Source organism: Melospiza georgiana, chromosome 20 (assembly GCF_028018845.1).
Source record: "Melospiza georgiana isolate bMelGeo1 chromosome 20, bMelGeo1.pri, whole genome shotgun sequence".
NCBI lineage: Eukaryota > Metazoa > Chordata > Aves > Passeriformes > Passerellidae > Melospiza > Melospiza georgiana.
The window spans coordinates 7,547,402-7,569,509 of NC_080449.1; the positions used below are offsets into that span (position 1 = coordinate 7,547,402).

General features: G+C 45.2%; 1 protein-coding gene across 3 annotated transcripts; it reads left to right on the top strand.

The window, feature by feature from the left end:
* The first annotated feature begins 1,716 nt into the window (after positions 1-1,716).
* Positions 1,717-22,108, top strand: LRRC8A (leucine rich repeat containing 8 VRAC subunit A). Of its 3 annotated transcripts, none has more exons than XM_058038134.1 (4): positions 1,717-1,782; positions 3,138-3,263; positions 11,790-13,953; positions 16,688-22,108. In XM_058038134.1, the coding sequence occupies exons 3-4, from the start codon at positions 11,797-11,799 to the stop codon at positions 16,961-16,963; spliced, it is 2,433 nt and encodes an 810-aa protein (XP_057894117.1). In that variant the 5' UTR covers positions 1,717-1,782; positions 3,138-3,263; positions 11,790-11,796; the 3' UTR covers positions 16,964-22,108. The 3 variants fall into 3 exon arrangements, with proteins under 3 accessions (XP_057894117.1, XP_057894116.1, XP_057894118.1); XM_058038133.1 differs by having other exon boundaries at positions 1,751-1,821; XM_058038135.1 differs by lacking the exon at positions 1,717-1,782 and adding an exon at positions 2,017-2,062.

Genomic DNA, 22,108 nt, shown 5'->3' on the forward strand with positions numbered 1-22,108 from the left:
GCGTATTTTTTTGTGGTATGTAAATACTTCAGCGTGGCAATGGCAGGGAATTTCCCTTTGGGTGAAGCCTTTTGTCATTTTGGAAAATGAATTTCTAAGTCAAAATCCTCTCAAAAACTTCGTCCTGGAGGCTTAATATTATTCGAGAAGGGAAAGGATAAGTGTAAGGTCCTCCTGCCACGATCCTGCAGCGCTGCCCGGCCCTGGGCTGTGGGTGGTGGCCGAGCTCTCCCTCAGTGCTTGAGGGCTGATAGCTGCTGCAGTGAGGTGTTGAGAAAAACTGCCTTCTCTTCCCTCTTCCTTTAGTGACAAGGCTTGACCTGCACCCGTGAGTCAGGTCGTGTAAGTCTCCTTAATACTTTCTGTCGCCGTTTCACAGCAGGAAAAAATGAGCCATGGGGAAAGGAAGCGGCTGCATCCGCTGTGCCAAAGGTTCCCAATCCCAACGCGACACCCCTCAGGCATCCCTGAGGTGATTAAGCAGGAGGGAATGTCTGCAGGGAGAGGAAAACTCAGCTGTCTAGATTTCTGTTTAAATCAAACACTGAAACAAACAGATGGAAGGAAAATTTGGTTCTGTAGAATGTTCACATCAGACCTGGAGCTTTCGAATGGCTCAGTGGCATTTTTTCCTGTGCTTTATTTGCCCTGTCCTCCACTAGCCTTGTACCTTCCCTGATTGTTGTTTACCCCTGAACTGAACTAGTTTGATTAGACATATTAGAAAAAAGCCAATTTGGCAGAAAAGTGACCAATTTTCTGTCGGGTCCATGAGTTGAACTGATTCAGGGTGGATATGATGGCAGAAGGTCCTGCAAGGAAAAAGATGTGGGCAGGGAGGAGTAGGGAGGAAAAGGGATCGACAGAAACCCCCAACTTCTCTATCAGGATTCAGACATTATATTGGTCGAACAGTATAATGAAACTTCACCTTAATGCCCTCTTGAAATTCAGCAGAAATTTCAGGATGAGGTCAGTGATGTAAAGGACACATCTGACCTTGTACTTTTTACTATGAAACTCAACGAAAGTTAAGACCTTAGTTTTCTTCAGGTAATTTTAATTTAACAAATGCATTGGGACATGAACAATTCTTAACTAGCGTTGAGTTAAAAAAAAAAAATAGCTATTGCACTGGGCTGTTAAGAGTTTAATGCCCTATGTGCTGGCACTGGGATCCCAGCTCCTCTGGTATAGGTGCTGTGCCTGTGGCTACAGGAAGTTGCTAAGACTTATAATATTCCTAGAAAGCCAAAGATGCACTTACTTTATTGTTCCACACATCACTGGCGTAGACAAGTTAAAATTGGCTGCACTTAACCACTCAGAACTGCCTGCTGTACACCAATAAAATTACAACTAATGCCTTTGAACCATCCTTTATTCATTTAAAAAGAAATTGTGCTGCACAGTGTTCTCCATTACGTCAGACAAGTAAAAAATAACTACCAGTGAATCACTTTTTTCAGGCACCACAAACTTTTCAGCAGCTGAATGTTTTCTGTTCCTTTAAGACTGGCGCCATTTTAAGCGCTGCCCGGCACCAAGATGGCGCCGCCGCCCTCACTCCCCCCCTCTCTTCCCGCCCGCTCCCCTGTGGGGCGCGCCCTGCACAAAGATGGCGCCGCGCCCCTGTCGCCATGCCCACCCCCAAGATGGCGGCGGGACGAGGCGATGGTGGCAGCGCCGGCCGGGTGAGGTCAGATCCGGGGCGGGGCCGCTGCGGGCAGGGCGGACAAAAGGCGCCGGAGCGGCGTGAGGGAGGGTGGGCGCCGCGGGCAGGTGGGTGCGGTGGGTTCCCGGCACGGCCGCGGCGGGCAGGTGGGTGTGCCGCGCTCCCCTCACGCCACGGGCGGGCTGTGGGGACGCGTCCCCCTGTGGGGTGATGTCCCGGAGGGGATGGGGTGGGACGCCGGGTCGGGGGGGGCGCGGCTGAGGGGGCTCGGAAGCGGCGAGCAGGAAGGATTTGCTGAGTAATTGGGCAGCGGTTCGGAGCCTCCGTGTGCCGCCGTCCCTGCTCTCACAGCGCCCGGGGCAGGGGGGTCCTCGCCCCGTCTGTGGGGTGAGGCAGGGCCGGGCTGTGCGCAGTGTCCCCCCAGCGAGGGGAGGACGCCGCTGTTCGTTACCTGCGGACAGAAGGGCGGTGGGGTTTATTTATATCTCCCAGAAGATGTTTTTTTATGTGTCCGGAAAGCCGCGGTGGAGTGGCGGGGGCTGGTGCCGAGGTGTGCGGGGTTGAGGCTGGTACCCATTGCCTGGAGCGGGGAGAAGGTCAGAGAGTCCTCCCGGTGCTGCCTTTGCGGCACTGTGGTACGGCTAAAATGCAATAGCTTTGGTTTGCAGGGTGTTGCTTCAAAATCTGTCAGTCCGAATGGTAACTTGGGGATCAAGAGGAATGAACCCTCGGATATCTTCAGTATTATGGGGCTGGACTTTCTCCCACTGATGTCTGTTGTTTCTCATTTCTCCCTGTTAACACAACGCTCTCCGATGTTCTGCAGCCCTCTCCTACATGGCTGGGAGGCTGGATGCTGGAGAGATCCCTCTAAGGATCTGCTCCCTTGCCTGTTTTCCCATGCCCCGTGCTGACATGCAGGAAGCACGGAAAAAAACCCCATCCCTGTTGTAATTTTTGTTGATGGTGCTAAACTGCTTCCACTTCAAGAAGAGCCGTGTTGTGAGAGAAGGGGGCAGTTGCTTGGATCTGGAGTGGTTAGGAGTGTGATCTGTGTTTTCTGATACCTGATAGTTACATTTAAAGTGGATCAGGCTTTTCAGACTAGAAATTAGGCAGTAAAGTCATCTCTTTCCCCATCTGACAATGATTTGTTATTCTGCCTCTACTTGTGTAGCCTTAGTTGTGATAATAGCATTCAGCATCTCTTTTGGCTTGGTCTGCAACACCTGCTTTTTGGTAACTTCTGTTAGAATCACAGATGCTGGAAATTCCTTCCTGCTGAGTTTTACTTGGCTCCTAGTGTTCTTGCCATATTTCCAGGTATCAGCATGTCTCTTTCTGTCTCCCAGTGACCCTCTGAGTTGTTTGTTGCTTCTTAGATACTGTTTGCCAAGCTTTTACATGTCCCTCTGTGATCTCGATCCCCTCTTTTTTGCTGATAATCTGTGTTTCATTTCAGGGAAACTGTTCCCATGGCTTGTGGGGAGTGCAGCGCTTCAGCACTCGCTCGGGATCCAGCAAGTAGGAATATCAGCCACTTCCAGCACAGAGAACTGACGTGCAGATAGCAGAACCCTGCTGCAAGGTGAGGGCTCTGGGCCAGCTCTGAGTGGTCAAGCCAAAAAAAAAAAAAAAAAAAGACCTTGCTTAAACATAGATGCAAAGCACAGTGCATGAGATAATTGATATTGAGGAAAGGTGGAGTGGTGGTATTTAATTGTGGTGGTGTTGATTAAATTCTGGGTGCCCTTAGCTTGGAGATGACAAAGGAACCGAGCCTTGTAAAAAGTAGAATATAACATTATATAGTCACCCATAAAACTAAATCCTGGCCACATAAACCCTGACTTGTTACTGCACTGAACAGTAAATACAGAGGCTGCCTGGTAAATGTTTTGGTGACTGCTGCCTGGAAGGAATGCTGCTGAGAAGTAGGAGGAGCTGTTGGTTTGGTGGGTGCCCTTCCATTTCCCGTGGGCTGATGTTTGTCCTCCTGTAGAGGCGTCTCCAGGCAGCTTTTCCCAGCGCACTCACCTGTCACCTGTGTGGGTGTCAGTTGGGCAATGACAGAAACCAGGTGCAGGAATCTCCCAGCCTCCTTGGTTCTGCACTGGGACAGTGATTAAAGGCATTGCAGAGTTCTGTGCCCATCTTCAGGATGGGGAATTCTGTCCAGCTTGTTCTGAGCAGGGATGTGCACTGTGTTCATTCCAGAACAGAAGAAACCCCTCAGGCTCATCTGGTGTTCTGGCAGTTCACTGACCCTTTTCTTTTTTTAACTTTGTCATGGTATTTGAAAACTCTTTTAATTCTTGTAGGTCAAAGACAACATGCATAAATATTTCCTTAAAGCATGCCAGAAGCCATGTGTTAAAAGCTAATGTTGCCATGCTTGAGATGTGAGTGCCTGAAGCCTTCCAGTGATGACTTTCTGAAGCTGGTTACATTATAGTAGCTGCTGCAGGCAGTCAGGAGAGATGGTCTGTGGTTTGGGGGTCCCTTGTGCTATTAAAAAAAAAATAAACAAGCAGTGGAGGTCACATGTATCAAATTATTGCTGTTTGATTAGAGCAGGCTTTTTAGAAGCCTTCATGTGCTATTTCCAAATAGTAAAGAAGGTTTTTGTTTAGTAGAGTACTTCAGAAGCAAGTGTTTTTGTGTTTAACTGAGCTTAACTGGTATTTGAGAAAAGAGAGGGGCACTGTCTGGTGAGTGGTGCTGGAGAAGGGTTTGTTAGGATTTCTGTGTGGGGCTCATTAAAGTGAGGGGGGCTGTGCACATCTATTGTTTTGGTGACAGTTAAAATTCAGTCTTCAGTTGCCATGTGGTGAGTCTCCCCCTTTATGTATTTTTACAAATGTTTTCAAACCCAGCCTCAGTTTAGGCTTTGCACATTAATACTGAAGAGGCATTCAGCAGTCTACATGCTTTGGAGAATGTCTCTTGAGTGCTTCCAAGCAGCTTTTTTCTTAAACTGTTGATGTGGTGCATGTCTTGTATTGCAACTTGAAATCCAGTTCCTATAGCTGGGTTATCTCTGCCCTTCCTACTGCTGTGAAACTGCTTTTGAAACTGAAAGGTGAATTCAGTCCTGAACCCCTTGCTGAAGTAGCAGTGCTGCCCTCACCTTGTGTACCAAACATTGTTAACATGTGCTATAAAATTACCTTGGCAATTCACAAAGCTCCTCTAATGACTGCTGCTCTTGTAGCTTCAGCCTACTTCTGTGCACAGTAAAGATGTGTGCTGGTCTAGTTAACAGGTTCTCTTTTAGAGTTTTGGTTTTATCAGGCCTTGATGATGCAGGGTGAGGTGGTCTGTTTTTTATTAACTAATACAGTCAGAAAATGTTCTGAGCTGGAAGTCACAGTTTTGGAGCTGGTAGTCCTGAGGGCAAGCCCTGTAGGGGATGTATGAAGAGGTACTTGCTCCTCTTTTCTCAGACTGGGACAAGATATTAGTGTGCTGATAGTTGATGTCTTAATTGTCTTGCATTGCTCTGGTCTGTGTCGTCTTTCATCCTGACTGGCTCATCTCTTGGAGCTTGAAAATAGCTGTGGTAACACCCATGGATTTGTGCATGTTGTGACAGTCTGTCATCAATGAATTAAGTTATCCTTGCTTTTACTCACTTGGAATTTATTGTTGAATTCTTATCTGCTGTTAGTTATGCCAAAGCTCTGCTCTGTCTACCCTTCCCACAGAGAACTGAGAGCAGCTGGTTCCTCGAGCTCTCAGTGCTGGAGTTCAGTGCTGAAGAGCCCCTCCTGCATCTGCTGAGCTGCTTGGGGCTGGTCTGGTTTCCTTGAGTAGTTACTAGCAGAATTAATTCAATCACTTTATCAGGCAGCACAAGGGACTGCCTCATTGTGTCCTGTTGGAGGCAGCCAGTTGTGCTTTTCCAGGACAGGTTCAATGCCCTGTCCTTGAAGCATTTTTGTTATGGCAAAGAGAAAATTAATTTTGGATAGGAAGCCTGTGGCCATGTACATTCATAATTTATAAGCTGACACAGCCATTTTGCTCTGGTTTACATCAGTGTTGCAAGTCATCTGATGGACTTAAATTTACAACACCAGCACACAGTCCCTGCCCCAAGTGTCAGTGATGCTGGGAACTACAGACTGTGCTCAGTTCTGTGCAGCTGGGGCAAAACACTGTCAGGAGACAGAAAATGTGGCAGGCCAAGCTGAGTCTAGCATGGATTGTTCTGGTGGTGCAGCTGTTCTTCCTTCCCTGTGCTTGTCAGGACACGTGTGGCTGTGTGATGGTAAACAGGAGCTGTTGCACTAAGCTTGAGACTGACAGTCTTGCATCTGACAGAGTCAATTAATGGCTAGGTGTGAAGATGATAAAATACTACTCCAAATGTAGGTGGATTATTCTTTTTAACTTCAATAAAGACAATGTGATGCAGTGGGTTCACTTCATTGTGCTATGTCATGTGGCTTGGGTGGGGCTGAACGTTGTGGAAACCACCTTAGCCTGCTTACAGTGTTGGGTTCACTGCCTGTTCCACCCTGTCAAAATGATAAATGACCCTTTTAACTTGACATGGAATCATAGAGTGGTTTGGGTTGGAAAGGACCCCAAAGATCATCTGGTGATCATGTTCATTTCTCTGCCTCAGAAGATGTTTTGTCCCACAGGAGGGTTTTATCTTTTTAAAGCAGAAGGGGCCTGATACAGGAATAATGGTTATCTGGGCTTTGGTGTCTGGCTTCACTGCTGTTTTGTTCTAAGCAGCAAAGGACAAAACAACTGCAGTTGTTCCATCTCTTGTCTTGGGCTTTTCCAGTTGATCATGTGGCTGTTCTTGAGCTTGGAAGGTTTTCTGAGGGGTGCCTGAAAGCAGCTCTGTTTTCAGCCTCCCTTTTTTCCCCCCTTCTTAATTCTGGACCTAGTAAACATGGGGGAGGAGAAACATAAATTCCCAGTCCCATTTCTGCCCAGTAAGCTCTTGCATTTCCTGATTTTTGAACAAAGAGCTCTGTGTCATGCCCTTCTTTAGAATTTCAGGTGGCAGCTTGCTGAGGAGGGAAGCTCTGCCCTGTTGAAAACTTACTGTAACGTGTTGTAGCGCGTTAATAATCAGGCCTGTAGTCTTGAAAGCATCACAGTTTTTATTTCCTCTATCTACCTTGGATGCTGTCAGCACCTGAACAACTCCCTCTTTCTCTGGGCTTCTGAGAGGTAAGAAATTCTGTCAGCAGGGTTTGACTTGTGCTTTGCAGTCCACAATTTAAAATGAAATCAACTGATAATTAAAATATGTGTAGACGAAACCAAAGGGTTGCCAGATTCAACATAAAAATTCATCCACATCTACTTACCCAGAACTGTGTTGTGAGACTAAATGTGAGGATTTTCTTAAAATCAGGGCTGTTTGTGCAGTCTATGTGTCTTGAGGTTGTGCATATAAGTGTTTTCTGGCCAATAGCTTTGTTAGTAACAGAAAGGAGGAAAGAGGAGGCTGGATCAAGTATTCAGCAGTGATGAGTCAAGCTGACAAACTGGCCAGTGAAACAGAACAGTGATGTTGTTTCTGTTCCCTCTGTCCTGAGCTGGATGTGCTGGCCAGCAGCTGCAGGCAGGAATTTGAAGTACTGTTCAGCTAGGTGTCTGTTGACAATAGGTCAATCTTCAGTTTTTGGAATTAAATGTTTTTGGATAGAGGAATTATCAAAAATCAGAGAATAGTTACTCTGTTAATTCATGTGGTTTGTGGGAAGCGTTCATGCTCTCAGCTCTGTCAGCCTTTAAGAAGGTACTTGCTGCTTTTATGATGTCTGTCAGCTAGATGCATTTAATCTTGTTTCTGACTGGTTTTACTGTGTAGGTGTGGTTTGTTCAGAATGTCCCTGTTATTCCAACATGAGTGATTATCTTTCTCCTCCAGGTGTGTTTGGTAAAACATAGGATTAGTACTTGGTGATGCTTATGGTTGGCTGGAGGCTGGGTAGGTTTGGCAGGCTGGTTATGTAAGTCTGGAGCTGCTGTTCCTTCACTTGGGACAGCCTGTTCAGCATTAGTGGGGAGGCTGTAGGTTTGTGCCCAGCAGGCTGAGGCAGGGATGGTCCCTGCTGGGATGCAAATCTGGGTCCAGGTGAATTTGCAGGCCCTGAAGAGGTTTGTAGTAGCCAAACATGGAATGTGTAACTATTTCCAGGAGCATATTTATCTTGGCTGTATTGAGCCTGTTATATAACAATGGGGCTTTAACATACAGATCTTTTACTGAACAATCTCAGATGTTGCTGCTCTCAAATGACCTGAGGTGGTTCTTTATTGGATATAGAGAAGCTCAAAGTAGTGTTGCTTGATGTAGCTGAAACCTTCCAATGTAAAGTCATTTCTGAGGGGGCAGGGGTGGGGGACTGCTCAGGGACTGTGTGGTAGATGTGGCTGCTAAGTTGAGAGGAGTTTGGACAGAAGTTTTCATGTATCAGCTTATGCAAGTTTAGTAAAATCAACTTATCCTTAAGCACTCTCTCAGAATCTCAGTGTTGATGACTTCCTGTGGCAGAGGAAACTTGCACATTTGCCTGTTCCTGAGCTCCAAGTGGAGGTTCTGCCATTTGAAATATATGTGAAAGAGCTTGGACCCTTCTTCACCAACACTGCCCTGACACTGAGCTTCCTTTTCTGTAGCTGTTTTTGTCCATAAACTCATTCACTCAGTTCAGGTGTTCTGTGCTCAGCCCTTGGTGAGGCTGTGTGCTGGAAGTGACTTGGCAAATAAAGCTTCTTCACAGTGAATATTTTGCTGCTGAGGTACCATCCTGGAATCCAACTCTTAAAAAGAGCAGAAGCTTGAAATCTCCTGTGTTCTGGTCCTGGAGGTCTTTGTTTGCCCTTGGTCACAAGGGAGGTAACTATTTCTGGCCAGCTCTCTTCATGCAAGAATTGTTCCCAGTCCTATGCCAGAGTAATGCCCTCCATGTAAATCCCTCTGTTCTACTGCCCATGTTGGGGGAGTTGGTGTTCCAGCTACCTGTGTGTTTTCTCCCTGTACAGTGGTGGAAATCCCAGTCCTTGTGGGAAGAATCCTTCTGTGCATAGGAGACTCGAGTGACAGAGATGAGCCCTGAGAATGTGACCTTTAGTCTGCTGTTGTCATCCACCCCAGCAGCAAAACTGCTCTAACCCAGCATGGAGAATATTGCAGCAAGAATCGTGTTCTAAAATCATTACAGGATGGAGTTCACAAAGTAAAGATGACATTTGATGACAAGATGATCTCCTGATGTAGAACCATCAGGAGTTAGAATTGAATTGCATGCACAGGGAATCTGGTGAGGAGGGATGTGACTTTCCCCACCTACTTTTTCACATTTTTCTTGGTAGTTTTCCCTTTCATTGCAGATACTGGGAATAAGGTTAGATGAGAAAGTAAATTCCAGCTCCTGCAAAGGTGGCCCCTAGTTTTATTGTTCCTCTTTGGGACTGGAATGAATGGGGTCTCCACTGCTGCCAGAAGTGGGAATTTTCTGTCAATGTTCTTTTCTTCCCCTAGTGCCCCTGTCATTGTTCCTGGAAGGCAGGAGATTTCCTGCTCCACCCTGTTAATTGCTGACACTGAACTGTAATAGGTTTCAAGGGATGCTCATGATTTTTTTTTTAGGTGTCTTGTAAGTGCACGGTGTAAAGGGGGATTTCCTACCCCATGTGACTGGTAAGCAGAACTAGGGAGCCAGCTGTGCTAATTTCTTTTTGGTTTCCTTCCTACATATCCTGAGCTACAAATCAAAGTGAGTAAAAGGTTCATTTCTTGTGGGAAAGAGTTAGGCATTTTCTGGATTGAACAAATTGAGTAAACCCACATGTTTGCAAATATCATGAGACCCCAGTTCCAGAAGAGATCATCCCAGTTACATAATCCTTCTGTGGAGGGTCTGATATTTCCTACAAGTTTGTCTACCAAGAGGGAGGAAGCAGGAAGGACCTTTGAGGACAAGTAGTATCAAGGCAAGAGGAAAGAGATTAACATATTTTTCCCCTTGATATGGAGTAGAAGGAGTAGGTTCTTTCATGAAGAGTTGTTTAACTGCTGGATTCATTTCAGGTGTTCTGGTGTGTAGAGAGAGCTTCTGCTTTATCCTGCAGTTATTATTTCTGTAGTACTCACAGACAGCTTTTCCTAAATGTACCTTGCACGTGGGCTCTCCTCTCCCTGGGGCAGATGTATTCCAAGGAGGAAGCTGAAATGCTTTGCCTAGGGCTTGCAGCAAGGCAGTCACAGGGCTGGGAGGGAGGCTTTCAAAGCCTTGTCAGGCTCCTCTGGCTGCTCAGGTGCTGTCCAGAAGAGGTTCAGCTTTGGCTGCTCCCTCCCCTGTGGATGCACAATTCTCCTGCCCTGTTTAGTGCAGTTCCTTCTGCAGAGGTGTGTCAGCCACTTCTCTGGGGTTCTACAGGACACTTTTTTCCTCTGACAGTGCTCTACATCACTGTTTTCATCCCTTGTTTGTGATTTTGCTGGTTGATCATTAATAGATTTGCTGTTCCTTGTTTTACTGAATTTGTAGAACAGGTAAAACCACTTTTTCCTCTCAAAATTACCCCCAAAAGGAAGTGGAATTTCCCCAGTATGGCTTTTGTGATGGACTAATGTAGTGTTGGACCTGGATGGGCAGAAGGAAAAATTTTACTTCAGGAATGGTTTTCATCTATCAATCTACCACCTGTAATTGCTTGAAACTTTCCCAAGCAGCGCTGAGCCAAAGCTGTCATTTGACCACTTATTGTTGTAAACAGCAAACCAAAGAATAGAGGTCTGTATTTAGTGTCTCTAGGGAATGTGGTGCTTTCTGAGTTCACATTAGGAATGGCTTTCTTTACAGTTCAGTGGTGGAAGTTAATTTTAAATAAAAACTCGAGTTCTACCAAAGCAAGCAGTGTGGACACCCCTGCCTTGTCACAGAAGGCTTTGTCCCAATCAGTGATATTGAGCTTTTGGCCCTCCAGGACTTGTTGGACTGTCTGTACAAATGAAATCTTATGGCTTGGGATAGCATGCTTGAAAATTTTTTTCTCCTTTATACTTGAATTGTGTGAGTTTGAAAATCACTGAAAGACTAATGCTTGTCTTGCTCCTGAACTCTGCTAGAAGGATGCTGTGGTGTTACTGCTTTTCCACTGTGATTAGAATGAGTTACAGTGGCTCCATGTCCTTCTGAGTTACCTGTCAGGGGAATTTTGTGAGCTCCATTATCCATGGATCAGTCAGGCTTTGGGGCTTGTTGAAGAGCCTGCTCAAAGTTTCATCTGCAAGTCTGAAGGACAGAATAAGCACTGCCATCAGGCCGGTGCTTCCCAGAACCTTTTGATTTCCTTTGTGACACTTAAATCCCTGCTGGGATGAACTCTAGGTTGATCAGAGAAGCAAATTCTTCGAAGTATTTTTCCCCCTTCCTCTCCTTCTGAAGGAAGGCAAAAACCCAGCTGCTACAACATTTCAGTACTGAATTTCTCAGAAGGCAAGTAGCTAATCTTTCCTTGGAGAATTAACATAAAGGAAGGAAGCCAAAATTACTTAATTGGAAAAGTCATGTTTTTCTCTTTTCCAGCTTGTTTTATGAATGTCATTAGGAGTTGCATCAATGAAGTGGTTCTAGGAAACATAACTGTGTTGTATGTAGATATTTTTCCTTGTCCCTTCTGCCATATGCAGAATTTTATGTAGAGCAGTAACAAACCAATGATAAATATGGTCTGTGTGTAGATTTTATCACTTCTAACAGTGCTGGCAAATTCCTTCATCCCTGAAATAAAATCCCTGGATAAAACAGTAAATTTCCAAGTACTGGTCTGGTCAAGGGAGTTAAGTCTGCCCTGTGAGCTTTCTTTGAGTGTCTTACCCCACAGACTGCTAACAATAAATACCAGTTCTGAGGTTTTGTGACAATTTGTCTGTCAGGGAAGGCTGAACAAACGTCTCCGCCTGGACTATAGCAAATGACTCACAGGCAGCCTCATTCATTTGTCTCACAGTTACTTGAAATTGCATCTCAGCTAATCCCAGTTTTGCTATGCCAGCACTTAACATGTGTTTTCTCATGCCCTCTTGAAGAGCAAGACAAAACTCTCTAAGCTGTTTCTGGTTTGCTTCCAGGTGAATCATGATTCCAGTCACCGAGCTGCGCTACTTCGCTGACACCCAGCCAGCCTATCGCATCCTGAAGCCGTGGTGGGACGTGTTCACGGACTACATCTCCATCGTGATGCTGATGATCGCCGTGTTCGGAGGGACGCTGCAGGTCACCCAGGACAAAATGATCTGTTTGCCCTGTAAATGGGTTACCAAAGACTCTTGCAATGACTCTGTCAGGGGATGGACAGTGGCAGCCCCGGAGCGTCCCTACTACAACACCAGTCTTGTTTCCTCTGCTGATTCGGGGCCTACAGGGATCCGATACGATCTGGACCGGCACCAGTACAACTATGTGGATGCGGTGTGTTATGAGAACCGTCTGCACTGGTTTGCCAAGTATTTTCCTTATCTGGTGCTGCTACATACCCTCATCTTTCTGGCTTGTAGCAACTTCTGGTTCAAGTTCCCAAGGACCAGCTCCAAGCTGGAGCATTTTGTGTCTATTTTGCTTAAGTGTTTTGACTCTCCATGGACAACGAGAGCATTGTCTGAGACAGTGGTGGAAGAGAGTGATACCAAACCAGCATTTGGAAAAATGAATGGCTCCATGGACAAGAAATCCTCCACGGTCAGTGAGGATGTGGAAGCCACTGTTCCCATGCTGCAGAGAACAAAGTCTCGAATTGAGCAAGGGATTGTGGACAGGTCTGAGACTGGTGTCTTGGACAAAAAGGAAGGTGAGCAAGCCAAAGCACTCTTTGAGAAAGTGAAAAAGTTCCGTACTCATGTGGAAGAGGGAGACATAGTTTATCGCCTGTACATGAGACAGACCATAATAAAAGTAATCAAGTTCATTCTGATAATTTGCTATACAGTGTACTATGTCAACAACATAACGTTTGATGTAGACTGTAAAGTGGACATTGAGAGCTTGACTGGCTACAGGATGTACCGCTGTGCTCATCCTTTGGCCACTCTCTTCAAGATCTTGGCTTCTTTCTACATCAGTCTGGTGATTTTCTATGGTTTGATCTGCATGTACACACTGTGGTGGATGTTGAGGCGGTCACTCAAGAAATACTCCTTTGAGTCCATCCGGGAGGAGAGCAGTTACAGTGACATTCCTGATGTGAAAAATGACTTTGCTTTTATGCTCCATCTGATCGATCAGTACGACCCCCTCTACTCCAAGCGCTTTGCTGTCTTTCTGTCAGAGGTGAGTGAGAACAAATTGCGGCAGCTGAACCTCAACAATGAGTGGACTTTGGAGAAACTACGCCAGAGGATCACCAAAAACTCTCAGGATAAGCTGGAATTGCATCTTTTCATGTTGAGTGGCATTCCTGACACAGTCTTTGACCTCATCGAGTTGGAGGTCTTGAAGCTGGAGCTTATCCCTGATGTCACTATTCCCCCCAGCATTGCTCAGCTCACCAGCCTTAAGGAACTGTGGCTCTACCACACAGCTGCCAAAATTGAGGCCCCAGCCCTTGCCTTCTTGAGGGAGAATTTGAAATCTCTCCACATCAAGTTCACAGACATTAAGGAGATTCCTCTTTGGATTTATAGCCTGAAGACACTAGAGGAGCTTCACCTGACAGGGAATTTGAGCGCTGAAAACAACCGGTACATTGTCATAGATGGACTGAGGGAGCTGAAGAGGCTGAAGGTGTTGAGAATGAAGAGTAACCTCACCAAACTGCCACAGGTGGTGACAGATGTTGGTGTCCATCTTCAGAAGCTTTCCATCAACAATGAGGGCACCAAGCTCATTGTCCTCAACAGCCTTAAGAAGATGGTCAACCTGACAGAGCTCGAGCTGATCCGGTGTGACTTGGAGCGCATTCCTCACTCTATCTTTAGCCTCCACAATCTGCAGGAAATAGACCTGAAGGACAACAACCTAAAGACTATTGAGGAAATCATCAGCTTCCAGCACTTGCATCGTCTCACTTGCCTTAAACTGTGGTACAACCACATTGCCTACATCCCCATGCAGATAGGCAACCTGACCAACCTGGAACGCCTTTACCTGAACCGTAACAAGATAGAAAAGATCCCCACCCAGCTCTTCTATTGCCGAAAGCTTCGGTACTTGGATCTCAGCCACAACAACTTAACTTTCATACCACCAGATGTTGGACTTCTTCAAAACCTGCAGAATCTGGCTGTGACAGCCAACAGGGTAAGTGAGCAAAGAGCTAAGCTGCTGTGTGAGGAAATAGTGCTGGCACTTCTGTTATCTGTGTGATTAAACATGCTACAATGCTCTGTGGATACAACTGGCACTGCTTTTGTAGCTCTCTGAGGGGTTTATCTAAGGCCAAACATTGCAGATAGCTCCAGGGCAAGCCTGTCTTCCAAGAGTCCTTGTCCTGTTGCATTTCTTCTCTCAACAGTGAGGCTGCTTCCAAGTGCACTTAGAGGCTGTTTAGAAACCCTGGAGGTCAGTTGTTTCTCTGCAGTTGGAAGCATGTAGTCTCTAGATTGACATTGATTTTGGGCTTAAAATGGACATCTGAGGAACTGTAGTCTTAATCTAAAACTATGTGTTTAAACCTGCCTACTTCAGACATGTACATACACTGTGGGAGCAGCCATGTAGGGAATGCACATCTGGCCTACAGCTTTCCTTAGAGTAGTTTGCATTTGCAGAGAGTGCTCTGTAGTTTGGTTTTGTAAACATGTTCTTTTTGTTTCAGTCTAAGTGCAGAGCAGATAAGAGAGGATGACCAAGTGTGCTCTGCTGCCTGATTACCATAAGATGTTTCTTGGCTTTTGTTGGAGGGTATTTATTTGCTTAAAGCAAACTATACCCATATCTAGTTCTTTGTTTCTTTTTTTAAGACTGAGGAGAGTTCATTTACCATATGTGACAAAGCTGAAGCTTTCATTCATTCTGTCTGCAAATTCCTGGGAGACTTTTTCCCTTTGAGTTTATTATCATCTTAAGTTGAAAGAGCCTCTAACACAAGTACAAATAGCAGACAGATAATTAATTGCTTCTGGTTTCTTCTGGGACCAAGCAGGATTGTCTGGAGCAGTCCTAGTTTTCACTGTCATGTATCAAGGTCCTTCCCACTATTGGCAAGATCTGTTGCTGGCTGAACACTGCCAGATTGCTTGTGAGAGACACAGAACAGCTTTGGCTTTTCACAGAAGTGCTCTCAAATCAAGTATTTAATTTCTAGTATATTTCAATATTAGACAGGGTTCCTAAAACTCCAGCCATAAGTTGAGGTTAGTGTCTGAAAGTTTGTGCCTCTGCAAAGGGCAGACAAGGAGCAGTCATTCAGCAGCTCCAGCTGAACATCTGCTCGCTGGGGTTTCCTGGCACTGGAGGATTATGCATCTGTTTGTGTGGGTGGCTGAAGCTGTGGTAAACTTTGTGGTACATTACTGTTTAGAACTCAGATACTTCTGCACCATTTGCCTTCTGGCAGCCTTCCTAGCACAGCTTCCCAAGGGTTAATCTGCAGTGTCTCTGCAGTTTTGGGGTGGAGCACTTCTTGGATGAGTGGAGTTAGAGGCAGTTCCATTTCCTGCAGCACAGTGTGGCACCACCCATTTCTCTCTGGAAAAAAAACACAAAAAATCATGAAACAGGAAAGCTGGAGCAGCCTTTGCTCCAGTGGGTTCAGAAACAAAAGGTGGTGAGGACCCCATGGAACAGCCAACCTGTGCTAGGTACCTGGGCAAGCCAGAATTACTGACAGCCTGGTTACTCCCCGTAAATGATGACAGCAAGAAACACAAGGATTGGTAGACTGGCACTTTCCTAGTTCAGCAGTGTTAGTAAATAGAGACTTCTGGAGTTGGCTGGCACTGCTGTCCTGTCCTGGAAAGCAGGCTGTTCTAACACATTGCTTCCTTCCTAAACCAATACTTGTCCCTCAAATAACTCTATTATTTTCAAGAGTCTGTGATCATATGTTGCTGTTTGCAAAACACTCCAGTACCAGTAACAATGACTGCATTGAATTGTCTCTAATTGGTCTCATTTCATCTTGGCTTTTTCTTAGATTGCTCCTTGTTCAGAATGGATTACAGGCTAATTTAGCACAAATGATATGCTACATAATTTGAGTTTAGAGGAGTCATGTTTGCTTTTAAAGGCAAACTATAGCCTCCAAGCTGAGACTTTGTATTAAGGGGAGGACCCTGAGTTGCTGCATTTAGTTTCTAGCCTAGTGTTTGCTAAACCTTAGCCATAGAAAGAAATTCTTTGGGAAGACAGGACTATCACAAAGATTTGCTAGAAATAAGGGTTACTAAATTAGTGATTTATGGTTACCTGAAGGTGGTGCTGGGAAAGCTAACAGCTGCTGACTTAGTTGTTGTTTTATTTTTGGCACTGTAAAAAATCCCTGCGACTTGGAGCCTAGAAAGTCTTTGCAACATTTCGTAGCCCTATGGAAAGGATGGAAGAAGATTCCTGGTTCTCAGGGCCAGGAGGTTGGGCTGTAAAGTGACAGATATTACACAGGTACAACTAGTAGTCCTGATTAAATCCAGTCTTTGCTCAGTGTAATGTCAATGTAGAACAGCGTCTTAAAGCAAAGGAACTAAGATCCAGTGACAGAATTAAGGATTTGGGATGGAAAGAAGCCAGTACAGATGAAAGCATTCACAGTGTAGCCCAGCTGTGAGCAAGTTTCTGGTCCTCTAATCCTGGAGACAACATCTGCTTTAGCCACCATCATTGGTGATCTCTTGTAACTAGTGCAGTGTCTGAAAGAGGAATCCATACAATCATAGCACTGGGAACACCCAAAGCAGGAAGCTCAGAAAGCAAGAACTCACTCAAGGGAGAAGTGGATGATTGAAAATGACTCTGTAAATCTTGGAGCTTCGTGTTGGCTTGTTGGTCACCTGTGTCTGTTGGTGACTTTGCCTATGATTGGTTTCTTTTGTTTCAGATTGAGAGTCTCCCACCAGAGCTGTTCCAGTGCAGGAAGCTGAGAACCTTGAACCTGGGCAACAACGTGCTGCAGTCGCTGCCGTCGCGGGTGGGGGAGCTGACCAACCTGTCGCAGATCGAGCTGCGCGGGAACCGCCTGGAGTGCTTGCCCGTGGAGCTGGGGGAGTGCCCGCTGCTCAAACGCAGTGGGCTCGTGGTGGAGGAGGACCTGTTCAACACCCTGCCCTTGGAAGTCAAAGAGCGCCTCTGGAGGGCAGACAAAGAGCAAGCTTGAACCCCTGAGAAAAGGGGAAAGCCTCTGATCAACTAGAAGGAAGCAAAAGGCCATTTCAGTCCCCTTTCACCCAGATGCTCCTCTTTCTCCGCTCCAATCACTAGCAAACTGGCCAAGGAGTACTTGACAAACATGACTCTGAATGAGTCAGCTTCTTGCCTCAGATGCAGGATGGGGGAGGCTTGGGATCAGGATGAGGATCAAGACAGATTAATTGGCCTCTGAGCAGGGCCCAGGGGGAATTAGAGGTGTTGCTGTTCTTCTGAACAGGAATTGGGGTGAGGTGGATGGTGCTGGTGAGAAGAAATGACCTTTGAATGGAGGAGAAAATGAATATGGGGATTGCTGCATTGCTCCTAATAGGGCTTGTATGTGTCAGGGGCTGAGGGAGTCGAGTGTCCTGCAAGCAAAGATCAAGAGACAAGGAAACCTCTTGAACCTCCATCTCTGTGACAGCTGGACTCAGATTCAGTCAGTGAGCCCCCAGACTAGGGTGAGATAGGACACAGACAGCTGACTTTATCTAGATGCTGGCATTTGGGAGATAAACATCTCGCAGCTGCTTGAAGGCAGAAATTTTTTTTTTTACTAATTTTCTTTCCCCTTTGCACACTCCCCACCTTCTCCTCTGCCCCTGGAGAAGGAACCAAACCTTTAAGATTGCACTACTGTAATGGTTTCAAGTCACTTTCTTGGGTGAGTAGATCACAGCGTCCTTCTCCAGCTGATGTCCTGGAGGCACTGACACAGTTCCAGAGCTTTAGCCTGTTCTGAAATGGATGGTTGCAGTGCAGGTGAGAGATCTGGATAAAAAGCAGTTGGACTGTCTAATCTACTCTCTGAAGCATTGAGTTGCTTCTGGCTTTTTAGTTCCAAGTTACTTTTTAATTGCTGTTATTTTGTTGCATATCAAGTAGAAATGTACAACTGGCCAGTGTGTCAGGGGCTCTCATGGGGCTGGAGAGGAAATTTGGGCTTCCTCTGCACCTCTTGTCCCCCATTCTGCCTTCCCCCAAAATTAAGTTGTTAAATTAAGTTGTTGAGTGCTCTGCCAGTGTTTTTCACGGATGCAGTCTAGAGAGCTTTGTGATTGTTCTCTTCTGTTGTTCCCCTCACTTTAACAGCTGTCAGTTCCTGTTACACCTCTTGACCTAAATAGGAGGCTAATGCTGATTGAACCTGGTGCTGGGAAAGAAATCTTGTCCTCTTGTTTGTTCCTTCCCTTTTCATTCCCTCAGTGTTAAGGAGGAGAATGAGAATCCTCTGTGGACTGAGCTCTTCTGACTTCCTGAAACAGAGCAACCTTTACTGAAACAAGTTCAACCTGTTTGGTGGTATTTGTCAAAAAACCCCTCAACCTTCTGGGCTGGCAGAGGTAGATAATGTGTAACAGTTACTGATTATCTTGTCCTTAAGGTGGGGTGGTTAAGATGCCTCCAGGACACAAAGGTTTTCGTTTTTCCATCAGAAGGAAGAGGAGGCACCTGGACCTACAGGTCCTGCTTGTAACATTCTGCATCAGGTTGGCTCCAAGGTGCAGTGCTGCAAGCTGGGGGATGAGAAGTTTGGAGGCCTCCCATGTGTACAGAGGGGGAAGCTCCATCCAGCTCCAGAGTGATTCCTGACAATCTGCCAGGAGTGCCCTGGCTTATCACCTGGCTTGTGGTGATCCCGTGGATGCTGGGGCAATAAGGCACAGTGTGGCTCTCTTCATCAGATGTAAGATATGAAATATATACTAAATATGCTGAAACCATGAACAATGTTAACTGGACTCTGGATTTATTGATGTTCAGATGCTTAAATAAAGCTACATTAAAATCAGGAGATCTGTTTATAAAACTGCTTTTAAGAAAAATGTAAATCTTGCTTCCCTTAGTGCATTCATTATGGAACATCTAAACAGTCCAGGGGATAATATAATTAAATCTCCATCTGGGAGGCAAGGTACTGTAAAAGCTTTTCTGGCTTCTAATAGGGTTAGTGTCTTGAAATTGTGTTAGAGCTGGGGCCACAGCTGAAAGGATGGGGAAGGACTGATGTTGATTGGATTGTATTTGTATTTGCCCAAGCATTCTGGATCACAGAAAGGACAGAAATTGTTAGGTTTGCTTTGTTTCCTGAGTAAAGCAGGAATGGCTTCAGGCTTAGCTACAGAAATGCTGTTTTCCAGTCAGTTCCCTGTGGTGGATGTGGGGGCTGTTTGGATGGTAGGAATGGTGGGGGCTTTTTTCCTTAGTCTGTGCTAAAAGATAGCACTAGAGAATAACAGCCCCTGAATGGAGATATGGACTCTGTTTGCTATTCAAGGCCACTGGGTGACTGTTTTATTACTCATGTGTTTTAGAGCAGGAAGGGCTGAAAGGGCAAAGCACCCCTGGGAGTTTCACCTGGCTCACAGGAGCAGTGAGATGTCTCCAGGATGCCTAGACTGGAGATGAGTGCTTTGACTTTTGATTTCAGGTGTGGTTTAAGTTATACAACCTAAACTTTGCACAGCTGGGTTAGAGTTTCTGTAAACAGCTCCTGACAGTATGCTGCAGTGCTTCTAGAAGCTTGCAATGCTCCTGAACAGCTCTGAGTCCCAGCAGGATGGGTGAACAACAGGCTGTTCTGCCAGAAGGGAGGGACTGCCTCCAGCTCCAGTGCTGTGCTCCTGCTGCTTCCTGAACAGAGACTGCCCTGGGCCTGAGGTGTGCAAAGCAATTGTAAGACAAGCTGGTAATTGATCTTGCATGAAAATGCCAGCTTTGTGCTGCTTTTGCAATAGTCCAAGCTTAACTCTGGTTATGGCTGTTAGGGCTTGAGAGCTCCCTGTGTGGCAGAATGGGGATGAGCAGTCTGATAATGTTTTGTACTGGACACACAGAGTGACACAAATACATTGTCACTCTGAAAGACAGCAATATGCATTATTCAACGTCTGATATGTGCTGCTTGGTCTTCCAGAGTATGTCTTGTATGATGAGATGGAAAAAGCTTTAAAACTTCCAAGGGTAGGATCTAGACCATGAGTCCTGTACATGTTTATCACTGAGGACTGCTGCAAAACTCAACCCACAGCAGAGCGAGTCACTTCCCAAACTTTTCTGGATTGCTCATTCTGTGAGGGATGTCCTTACATCAACAATCCATCCTCACTTCCAAGTATTCAATCCATGAATATTCTGTATTTTCCTTCAAGTTTCCATCAGACTGAAGCTTAGGGGGTTTATTTCTGAGACAGATCAGTGCATTCACAAGAAGCATTGAGTTTAAGCAGACAGTCACTGCCCTGGTCAGTGTCTTGTTCTCCTGACAAGCTGTTCAAAACAGTTGCAAACCAGATTATTTATTAGCTGCTAAGCCAGACAGCAACTTGAATTAAACCCACTTGTTTCCTTAATAGCACTTCTGAGCTGAACAAGTTGTTGGAGATCCCAAGGATGCTCATCCCGTTTTAAGATTGAAGGTTAGTGACATGCACTTTACCTTTCCTGCTAAATACCCAAAAAGTGATAAGTTGCAATTCATTATTTTGAACCAGCTGAAAGGCAAGGAATACAAAACCTATTAAATGTGTAAAATTGTGCTGTACCCTGACACTGTGCACTGGAATGTTAGCTGAAGCTGTTCTGTGTTTCAGATTGCTTTCTGATTTTGTTATTTGATCCCCAGTTAATTTAGCAGCTGGAAGTATTTTACTCTGTCAGTCTGAGTGGTTAAATAGCTGTTAGAGGTATCTTTCATGATGTGCTGTTCTTTCATATTAATTGTCACTTCTTTTTAATAGCCTACCTCATTTTTTATTTTTTCTTATTACCATTTATACACTCTATTTAGCTCACTCCATTTTAATTAAAGTTCTTGGTGTTCATTACTGCAAATAGTATTAAGTGGCTTTCTGTTGCTGATCCACATGAAGTCTTCTTCTTTTTTTTTTCCCTCTTAAACAATTGATTCCAGGAATTTTGAGAACAATAACATCCTTTACAGAGGATGAGTTGTCTGGAAAAAAAAGTTTCAAATTTTATTGATTCTTAGGCTGTGACATTGTTTCCTTTCCTTACCTCTTTTCCTGCTTTAGAATGGAACTCGCATGGTTTGAGTTCCTTGGATTTTTAAATGTTTTTTCAGTCCTCCTTCAGGGGAGGAGTAACTTTTTCCCCCTCATCAATAGCTGTGCCTTCTCTATAGATCTGTTAATGGAACATCTCCCCAGAGGCACTTGCTCTCCCTGGAGTGTGTTTGTAGCAGTGCCTGCCTGAAGCCAACTCATCCCTTGGATTCTTTTTCTTTCAACCCTGGAGGGATTTCCTGACTTGTGGGGTGATTTCTCACTGCCAGACAATTCTGTCATACTGTAAGCAGAGTCACCTGCTCTGAAGGTCACCTAAGGTAAGGCTGTGGGGATGCTGACTAGAAAATTATTGCTTAAACTTCACTTTTAAAGTTTTTCTGCCATTTTAACCCTACTGATTGGCCACAGTGGATAATGTAATTTTCCCAAGCATGTGCCAAAAGTGAATGAGTTTTCTGTCCTACCTCATTCTAACAGTGTACAAAGCACAACTGGAATGGGGCAGGATTATTAAAGTTTGATTTGGACCCTTTTCCCTCCAGCTATGGGTTAATATTAAACTGCTTTGGGAGTATGAAATTCTCCAGAAATCTCATATCCTAAATCCAGTTTCCAAAGTAGCAGCACTTGAATTGCTGGACCCCAATGGCAAAGGTCAGCTTCGTGTGAGTTCACACAAAGGCTTAATTTAGGATCCCTGGAATTTTCCATCCCTTCCTCCATTTCCTTTAAAGGAATTTTATTTGACAATGGAAGAGTTTTTCTGGAGGAGGTTTAATGAGAAGGGGGCTACTGAGCCTGAGTCATCTTTACAGCTGACACATGTGTCCATTTCAATAAGTCACTACTCATGGCTTAAACATGGTTCACTCCCATTGTGTAAATGCACAAGCAGGGCTGTGGTTTGGCATCTGGGACCCGAAACTTGGTGTAACATTTCAGAATCATGACATTCACTTTGTATGTGGGATTGTTTGGGCAGCTGAACAACAGCACCTTCCCCGTGAGCACTGGAGGCTGCTCTTGCTAGCTCTCAAAGACTTGTACAACTGGACACTTCACCAGAATAAAAGTTTTAATTTGCA

Excerpts from the sequence above, each read along its gene's own strand:
- LRRC8A (XM_058038134.1), top strand. The coding sequence starts at position 11,797 with ATGATTCCAGTCACCGAGCTGCGCTACTTCGCTGACACCCAGCCAGCC. Across the intron at positions 13,954-16,687 it reads TGGCTGTGACAGCCAACAGG|ATTGAGAGTCTCCCACCAGA; the intron begins GTAAGTGAGCAA and ends CTTTTGTTTCAG.